This window comes from Sinocyclocheilus anshuiensis, unplaced genomic scaffold (genome assembly GCF_001515605.1).
Source record: "Sinocyclocheilus anshuiensis isolate Anshui unplaced genomic scaffold, SAMN03320099.WGS_v1.1 scaffold447, whole genome shotgun sequence".
Lineage (NCBI taxonomy): Eukaryota > Metazoa > Chordata > Actinopteri > Cypriniformes > Cyprinidae > Sinocyclocheilus > Sinocyclocheilus anshuiensis.
Window position 1 is genome coordinate 661,167 of NW_015552615.1, and position 9,759 is coordinate 670,925.

Here is a 9,759-nt window from a genome sequence, read left to right on the forward strand (position 1 = left end):
GAGGAGAAGAAAGTCTCACTATTACTGAAGACACCATAACCAGGTGAGTGCTGAAGATCATATGAAATAAGAATCGCTTTGTTTACACTATTATTTATATTTTATATCTGGTGTCATTTGCTGCTGGTGGTTTTACTCGTCTCAAATAGAAACAGTTGTGTGTTTGTTTTTTTTAAACCATTTAATTTTTGTAATTTAATTTTTTAAATATTTTTTAAAAGCGAGAACGCGAATAATATTCTCATTTCACAATATATATTGTAACGGTACAATAAAGCATTTAGAAAAAAATAATATAAAAACATGTTTAATCGTGAATGTTACATACGCACACACACACACACACACACACACACACACATATATATATATATATATAGCTATACATACATACACACAAACACACACATATAGGCTATATACATATATATAGTGTGTGTGTGTCCATATCATGCTGTCTAGTCTGTGTTGATAACTACACTGTGATTTAACTGAAATTTCACAGTGGCATATCAATAATTCAATAATGTGTCCGGTTCAGATATCAGCTCAATTTGACCAAGCAGACTAATCATATATGAATGTAGGTTCATTGACAATATTTACTTTTCTGAGATAAAGGAAGGATTTTGAAGTTACAGGCTTTTTATGAAAGTTTGTTTGCATGTATGCAACGTTTGAAGAACTGCACTTACTTACTCTTTTGCAAATGTTAAAGATGATTCAAGAAATGTACCAAAGTGACTGAGAAAAACTAAAATGTATTAAGTCATTGCATTAGATCCAGGGTTTCAACCAGATAGATGTCCACCTAGAGGGGAGTAAAGATATATCCGTTATCTACAGAGAGGAATTATTTTCTATTATTTGTGTTTACTGTATTGGTATAATCGCTCTGCAGATATATTAGAATGGTCAATCCAAGAGGAGGAGGACAGCACAGAGGAAGAGGAGGCTTCAGTGCCCCTCAAAGAAGAGGTATAGGTTTTTACTTCTTTACATTGCCTTATTTAACTTGGTCACTCAGTATGCATTCTTATTACTTATACACCACAATATCTATTTTTTCAACAGATGGATCTGTGCCTGGTCAAAGACAAGCAAGCAGGTCTCCCAGTCGAAGCAGAGGAAGCAGCAGAGGTGGCCGAGGGGAGGGAGGAGGAGGAAGAGGAAGAGGAGGAGAAGGAAGGGGTCGAGGTCACCAACAAGCCAGTGGAAGTACAAACAGCCAAAGGGAACGACGGCCAGATGAAAAAGTTCAAGGTGCAAGAGGAGGTGGAGGAGGAGATGGAAGGGGACGAGGACAGAGGAGAGGAGATAACCAGCACCATCATCAAGGAAAGCCAAGCGGGAACAACACCCACTGCCCTGTGATAAGAGGAGGCCTAACTAATGCATCTTTACACTCTCGAGGGTTTGGGAGACCTGTTCAAGGGCTCATGCATCAACATTATGTAAATTATTTACTTCCAGCTCCTCACCGTCCTGAAAACACGGGTCACCAACAAGCCAGTGGAAGTATGACTGATGGAAGAGTTGGACCACAAGGTGAAGAACCTCAAAGAGGAAGAGTAGAAGCTCAAAGAGGTAGAGGGGGAAATGGGAGAGGAAGAGGGAGAGACGGCACCCCTGAAGTACGCAAACTGGGGTATAAAACTCTTGAAGGCCTGCTGGAGAAAGAAGCATCCGAAGTGGCCATCACCCTTTCATATAGCACTGGGCTCAAGAATCTGCTTGACGACAATACGATGAGAAGCGACCTGGTGCAGCTGGTTTGTCAAGTTCTCTGCAAGGCCTTCGAGTCTCGAATTGATCGCAAGATCGTGCTGCACTTGGCTGCCATCGTCAAGGACTCTCCGTTTTTCCGTAACGGTCTGCCGTATCATGTGACTGGAATGATGTCGGATTACGAGCAAGCTCGAAGGGAGCAGTATCCCCAACATTTGAGCAACATCATCAGCCTTCTCTCTGAAGTTCTTAACATGTTTCCGCACAGCTCTATCCAGTCAGTTTCCATGTTGGTGGCTCTTTTGAAACTGACCGTCAACCAGTTGCGTGCCTCTGGTGTGGATATTCTCGACAATACTGATGAAGACTTAGAGAGGGTGCAGGGTTTGGTGGACCATATCCAGGAAAAATCAAGGGAAGGCACCTTGCGATCAGATAACTACTCCTTCCTGGCAGCAGATGAGGATGCCCCACCTGGGGAAGAAGACTTCAGGACGATGAGCATCTATCCAACAATTGAGGAGTTCCACCTAGACCAGAAGCCATTCCTGAGACCCAACATAATGTCTCAAAGCTTCCCTAACACTCGCATCTATCTAGACACACACTTCCGACTTCTGCGTGAAGATTTCGTGAGGCCGCTGAGAGATGGAGTCAGGGAGCTCCTGAGCATCCTGCACAGTGAGACTATCGATGGAATACCAATGAAAAAGAGGCATTTCGATGACATCAGAGTCTACTATGACACCCGATTGATTTTGCCACTCTGCACACCAACGGGAATTGCCTACAAAGTGCAGTTTAACTCACGGCTTCTTGAGGTAATCACAAACTACAAGTTGTCCGAGAGAACTCCATGTACTCTATAGCTCCCAAACATGTCCTCCTACTAGGGATGCACAATTTGGATGGATTTTTGCTGATATTTTTCTACTCATTTTGGCCGATAACCGATGGCGATACCGATATATTTCCTTTTGTTCTGAAACAACACCAAGTCTCTTCTGTGCAGAGATAATAAACAAATTATTTTTTTATTATATATTACACATTAATCAATAAATCTGTAAAAATATAAGAGTATTTCACTTATATGCAAGTTATTATTCTTATCGGCAAGGCATATCGGCATAATTTTTGTTCATATCGGGCCAATGCCGATATTTGCATTTTAAGCCATTATCGGCCGATTCAGATAACATTCTGATAATATTGTGCATCCCTGCCTCCTTCTATACGTTTATTTCATTGTGTCTTCTCTTACAGTTTGTCCGGTGGGAAAATTCCAAACGTTTGCTTTACGGATCCCTTGTCTGTCTCTCCATGGACAACTTCGAAACCTTCCTGTTCGCCACCGTTACCGATCGGGATCCGAAGCTACTGAAGCAGGGACAGGTGCATCTCTGTTTTTCTTCTGACAGCAGGGCCAGGTTGGCCAGTGTTCAGCCCTCAGACTCCTTCCTGATGGTCGAGACTACGGCTTACTTTGAGGAATATAAGAGTATTTCACTTATATGCAAGTTATTAGTCTTATCGGCAAGGCATATCGGCATAATTTTTTTTTCATATCGGGCCAATGCCGATATTTGCATTTTAAGCCATTATCGGCCGATTCAGATAACATTCTGATAATATTGTGCATCCCTGCCTCCTTCTATACGTTTATTTCATTGTATCTTCTCTTACAGTTTGTCCGGTGGGAAAATTCCAAACGTTTGCTTTACGGATCCCTTGTCTGTCTCTCCATGGACAACTTCGAAACCTTCCTGTTCGCCACCGTTACCGATCGGGATCCGAAGCTACTGAAGCAGGGACAGGTGCATCTCTGTTTTTCTTCTGACAGCAGGGCCAGGTTGGCCAGTGTTCAGCCCTCAGACTCCTTCCTGATGGTCGAGACTACGGCTTACTTTGAGGCCTACCGATATGTCCTAGAAGGTCTTAAGGAGCAAAACGAGAACGATGTTCCCTTTCAAAGGTATGCATAATTAAAGTAAATGTGAGTCTTTCTTACTTGGCTGGTTTCTAGAGCATTGCTATCTGAATAAAGTAAAGTATTCCGAATGGTTTTAGAGTGTTTTGTGGTTGCTTGGGTGTTCTAGGTGATTCCTAGGTGGTATTAAGTCAAAAGTACTCACTGCCAAGGCTTTGCATCATCAGTTCCAGGTCTGAACAATAATAATAGTCGTGCTTAAATTGGTAAACACCACACCGCACGTTTTTGTTGTTTTAGGTACATAGTGGAGTGCAACACAGATGTAGATCCTCCAGCTTACCTTCGGGTGGAGGGAAGGTCATATGATCTGTCTAGCATCATAGCAGAAGGACAGGAGAAGATTCCACCCTTTAACCCCTTGACCCCACATGCCTGGCCTGATGAGGAAAAAATGGGTCTTGATGAAAGCCAACTTGAAGCACTTAAACTGGCCTTAACCAATGAACTGGTCATCATACAGGGACCGCCAGGAACAGGTGACTAATCTGTGACTAGAGGTTGCTGTGAACCAATGTAGTACTCTCGAGACCAAGTTGCAAATATGCGCAAAAAATGTAATAATAACAACATAATAGATGCAACCTGTTTCTGGAGTGCAAAGACATCTGGTTTTGTTCTGCAAGATTGTTCTTTTTCTGAACTGTAAATTTGAAGATCCTGTTTGTTTTCCTCTTTGCAGGGAAGACGCATGTAGGCCTGAAGATCGCTCGGGCTTTGCTAGAGAACCATGAGGCCTGGTCAAATGGTTGCCCTATGCTGGTGGTCTGCTATACCAATCATGCTCTTGACCAGTTTCTGGAAGGTACGATGCTAATAACTATATCTATGTGGTATTTATAAAACCTTGTTGTTTTTTTTTTTTTAGGACTTTGTGGATAAAAGCAGGGAGAAACATGGGTAGGTCACAAATGAGATCTCTCAGTTGTTTCTAAGAGCCAACAATAAGATAAAATGGAAGGCAAACAATAAAACCAGTAATTTCACGTCATGTGTCTCAGAAGAGATTTTCTTTTAAGCATTTAAGGGACTTTGAACTTTATGGCTTCTCCAGAGAGTTCATTCTAGTCCAGTAAATGATAACTCTACAGCTTCATGTATGAAATAATGAGATATTTCATAACTTTTGTCCCAGGCATCCATGGATTTTTAAAAGAGGGCATTGTAAGAGTTGGAGGACGAAGTAACAGTGAAACTCTAAAGCCCTTCAGTCTGAGGGAGCTGACCAGGGCATCAAACTTCCGCAAAAATTTGCCACAACACCTGAGGAGAGCCCATCATGAAGTGAGTCCTCTATTATGGACATAACTCAGATTTCATTATGACATTTGTTTTTTATTTTAGTTTAGTTTAGTGTATAGTTTATACTAATCTATTATTTATCAGGACTGTCAATAGAATAAAAATAATTTTGTAATCAGTGTTATTTTAGTATTATTGATATACTGTTATAGTTTTTATTAATATTTTATACTAGTTATTTTTGTTTAAATTTTAATTCTATTTAAAGTTTTAGTAAATTTGTGTTTTGTCATTTTGATAAAAAAATTTTAATATGTCTAAATAGAATCTAAATGTATTTTTAGTTATTTTAGTACTTTATTTAAACTAAATGAAAATGAGAAATAATGCCTTAGCACATAGCTGAAATAAAATAAGTAAGTGTCTTTATATTTTATATTAATTCATTTAACAGTTGCTTTATTTCAAGTGATGGAATTTTATTATTATTACTATTATTACTATTATTATTAATGATTTTAATTTTAGTTAACCATAATAAACCTGCTGTAAACACTCAGGTTTTGAATAAAAAAGTTTAAATTGACACAAGAGTGAATCAATTATGAAAACACTCTTTATTTTTGAAACTGTTCCTAAAAAAGCATTAAATATCTGATTGATGTAATGTTTAATATAATAATTAGATGCAACGTGTTATTGTGCTATCAGCCATGTGCATAACACGTGTCATCGCATGTTTTTATTAGTAAATCATTCTTGTAAAAATGGCAGAAGACAAATCCAAAAGTTGTCTGAGAACAGTTATGTGCCAGTTATGTTCTAATGGGCTGTGCTGTATGTCCACAGATCTACACACAGATGGAGGCTGCGCAGGAGCTCTTAAAGAGACAGTCCGTTCAGCTGGAGTGCAGCTTGCGTGGCGTCCTTAAAGAAGACTTCCTGGAGAATTACATCTCTTCTCAGCACTGGGCCAGTCTGTGTCTACAGCCAGTGAGTGCCACACACACACACACACACACACACACACACACACACAATGGCTCTTCCATGCTAATCTGAATTTGTGTCGACCCTCCGAACGGTCAAGTCAGCATGAGGTATCAGGTTGAAGGCCTGAGGAAGAGGAGAGAGGAAGATCACCTTGTCAGTGAAGTCGGTGTGCCACTTCCTGAGTTTGCGGTTCTCCATGGAGAGTCTCTCTGCGGCACGCTGCAGTTTACTGATGTACTGCTCCAGCTCTTTAGGATTCTCCCACGTGATCTGGAGTTTTCCACCTTCGTCACGAGATTGAGACCGTGGATTCTGCTGCAAAACAAATATCATACAACAAACAGATGAAACGCTTTGCCACAGCTGTCAGACATGCCATTCATAAATGGTGTATACAGATCACGATGAAGCTATATTTTGCAGTATGATATTTTACCCTGAACATCTGAGCTAAACAACGGCACAAGCTAGTATGCCGTTTGATTTGATTCACTTTCGTCAATTATAATCAGACAATCATTCTTTAAACCGTGTAGTATGTTGCAATTCCCAGTGAGACTGCATTTGGCATTCAGCAGCTGTGAATTTCAGACCTATAAATCTACTGTATCGTATCTGATATGCAAATTTCTAAGGCCTTTAAATTATCAACACGATCAAAACTTAGCTGTAAAACCTGCTACACAAAACCTGCTGCTCACAATCAACTCCGTGCCTTCTGTTGTCTGATTGGTAGTTTATACTTTTTTTAGCCAAAGTAAAAGGCCTTTTAGTGTAATTGTACAAACATCCAGTTTCAGCTGGTGCTTCTCTTGTTTTTAAAGATTCCTTTAAATCCACCAATTGCACCAAGTTTCATAGTTTTGCTCAGTTTGGGCCTCTGAATAAAACAGCAGTTTTTTCCCCCATATTCACACTATATCATACTGCATATGACCCTGGATCACAAAACCCAGTTATAAGGGTCAATTTTTCGAAATTGAGATTTATGCATCATATGAAAGCTGAATAAATAAGCTTTCCATTGATGTCGTTTTTAAAGATTCCTTTAAATCCACCAATTGCACCAAGTTTCATATTTTTGCTCAGTTTGGGCCTCTGAATAAAACAGCAGTTTTTTCCCCCCATATTCACACTATATCATACTGCATGTGACCCTGGATCACAAAACCCAGTCATAAGGGTCAATTTTTCGAAATTGAGATTTATGCATCATATGAAAGCTGAATAAATAAGCTTCCATTGATGTATGGTTTGTTAGGATCGGACAATATTTGGCTGAGATGCAACTATTTGAATATCTGGAATCTGAGGGTGCAAAAAAATCTAAATATTGAGAAAAACATCTTTAAAGTTGTCCAAATGAAGTTTCATAGCAATGCATATTACTAATCAAAAATTAAGTTTTGATATATTTACGGTAGGAAATGTACAAATTATCTTCATGGAACATGATCTTTATTTAATATACTAATGATTTTTGGCATAAAAGAAAAATGGATAATTTTGACCCAAACAATGTATTGTTGGCTACAAATATACCCCAGCGACTTAAGACTGGTTTTGTGTTTCAGGGTCACAATATGAACAATAAAAGCCTGTATCAAATATGATACGCAAACCTGAAATATGTACATATGATTGTACTCAATAATTTGCAAAATCTTCTTTCCTTCTGTGTTAGCTGTTAGATGGATTTGAGAGTGTGGGGAAAAAGAAGCCTTCAATGATAGCGGAGTGGCTCGGCATCGGATTCTGTGTTTTTTTGCAGGGGCCACAACCAACAGGTGGAGCGGGTGAGAGACTAATAGACTAACAACATTCATTTTTATGCTCTGTATGTGGTAAAATAAACTGTGGATTGAAAAATACTCCACAACATCATTAAAGTTCAGTTCTTTCAGCGCATGCTCATTAAAGAAAGGAATGGCTGTTTTATGGGATTTCCTTCATTCTTTAATGCACAATGATTTTCTCTCCCCACTGAGATGCAGTATTTATTATCATTTATTAATTGATGCAACAACTGCCAAACTATTTATAAGACAAAGTATTCTGCATTACCTAGTTATTGGCATAAATACAGTGCCAGCAATGTATTTTTTTTTCTGCAGCTCATCAGAGCCTCTTTCTCTTTGAGGCCTAGTCTATCTGTGTCTCAAATGTGTCTCCACTTGTGATCAGTTTTCATGACCAAGCACATCATTAAAATAAACCATTTTATTTTTGCATGTTGATAAAGCACAAAAAAAAGCAAAAAACAAAAGTTGGACGTGCTTCACATCTGTGTCCCGATATGTTGATTTTAAGCAAACTAGAGATATTTTCTTAAGTTCTGTGCAAGCTGAGAAGGTGGTTTTTCAATGTTGTTTGAAATCAGGACATATAAAGTCTTACATTACTAATCTGCTATGACAATAAACGTATGCCAGAAGAATAAATGGCAAATTCAGCATTGCAATCCTTTCTTGCTTTCTTTCTCAGAGGCGGCAGATGAAGACGGGGCACAGCTGGAGGATGAGGAACTGATAGATATCGATGAAGAGGCGGATCTGATCCAGGCCGAGAGGATAGTGGTGGATGCGGAGCACGGGGATAAAGACTGGAAAAAGCTGAGACGAGAAGAGAAAAACATCGCTGACATGGCTGAGTTGATGATGGCTATGAACCTGAATTTTGCTGAACCACAAGAACCAGCCCAGAATCAGGCTCAGGCTCAGGCTCAGGCTCAGGTCCAGAGTCAGGCTCAGAATAAGACTGAAGAAGAGGAATGGCAGGTATGAGAATTCATGCATTATTTAATCATTTATATTGGATTGAAAACAGTTTACATTATATTCATAAAAATGTACACACACACACACGCACACACACACACACACACACACACACACACACACACACACACAAACAAACAGTTATGACAATCATTTTAAATGTAATTAATTATTCAATTTAAATTATATTATTTAGAATGATTAATATTAGGTTAATTTTTTATGAGCTGATATTAATTGAGATTACATGGAACTCGTTGAAAAATGCATTTGTAACAGTGCAGGACTATTTAAAACAAACTGAAGACGTCAGTTTGTTCACAGTTCACTGAAGGCGAAGACAAAGTAAACGTCAATTAAATTTTTTTAAAGAATTTTAATGGATTTAAAAATGAATGTTATAATTATTCTTTTGATGTAGGTCTCAGACTTTTGTTTATTTAAATTTTAAATCTAAAAAATATAACATTGTATTTATACTTAAAATGTATTAACATTTTAAACTGGAATATCACTCAGCATCATGTTGTTCTGAACACGTTTCTTTCTAATGTGGAACATAAAAGATGTTCAGCGTAAACTTCATGCTGCTTTTTTGCATGCAATGAAAATGAATGGTTTCTTTTGGTTGTCAAACTAAAAAAAAGGCATCATACAAGCCAGGGTTATGCAAGAATTTAAATAACCTGTTTTACTTGGAAATATGTTATACTGTAAAAGAAAAATGGCTTGTGAAATTTCATGTTGATTGTAAGGCATTGCTGTGCACCATGTGTGTTGTTGTGATGAGCTCGGTGCTACTTTTCTGCTGATGTGTGCCTAGGTGCAAGGCCACCAGAAGAAAAAAATGAAGCAAATGGCTAAAAAAGAGCTGAGGAAGACTTCAGCCATGAGTGTGGAAGAAGAAAGACAAATCAGGGATGTGTGGATCCTCAGTCTGAAAGACAGATGGAGACTGTATCGGTAAGACACACACACACACGCACACGCACACGCACACGCACACGCACACGCACACACACACACACA

The 9,759-nt window shown here is 38.8% G+C and overlaps 1 protein-coding gene across 1 annotated transcript in view; it reads left to right on the forward strand.

Annotated features, from left to right (window-relative positions):
- The window catches only part of LOC107665995 (NFX1-type zinc finger-containing protein 1-like), a 14,978-nt gene continuing 5,219 nt past the window's right edge, over positions 1–9,759 (forward strand). Inside the window, exons 1-11 of the mRNA XM_016457086.1 lie at positions 1–43; positions 902–978; positions 1,075–2,549; positions 3,417–3,703; positions 3,959–4,197; positions 4,401–4,523; positions 4,854–5,002; positions 5,810–5,953; positions 7,638–7,749; positions 8,438–8,730; positions 9,554–9,693. Coding sequence (XP_016312572.1) covers positions 912–978; positions 1,075–2,549; positions 3,417–3,703; positions 3,959–4,197; positions 4,401–4,523; positions 4,854–5,002; positions 5,810–5,953; positions 7,638–7,749; positions 8,438–8,730; positions 9,554–9,693 — 3,029 coding nt within the window. The 5' untranslated portion in view covers positions 1–43; positions 902–911. The remainder of the gene's footprint in view (positions 44–901; positions 979–1,074; positions 2,550–3,416; positions 3,704–3,958; positions 4,198–4,400; positions 4,524–4,853; positions 5,003–5,809; positions 5,954–7,637; positions 7,750–8,437; positions 8,731–9,553; positions 9,694–9,759) is intronic.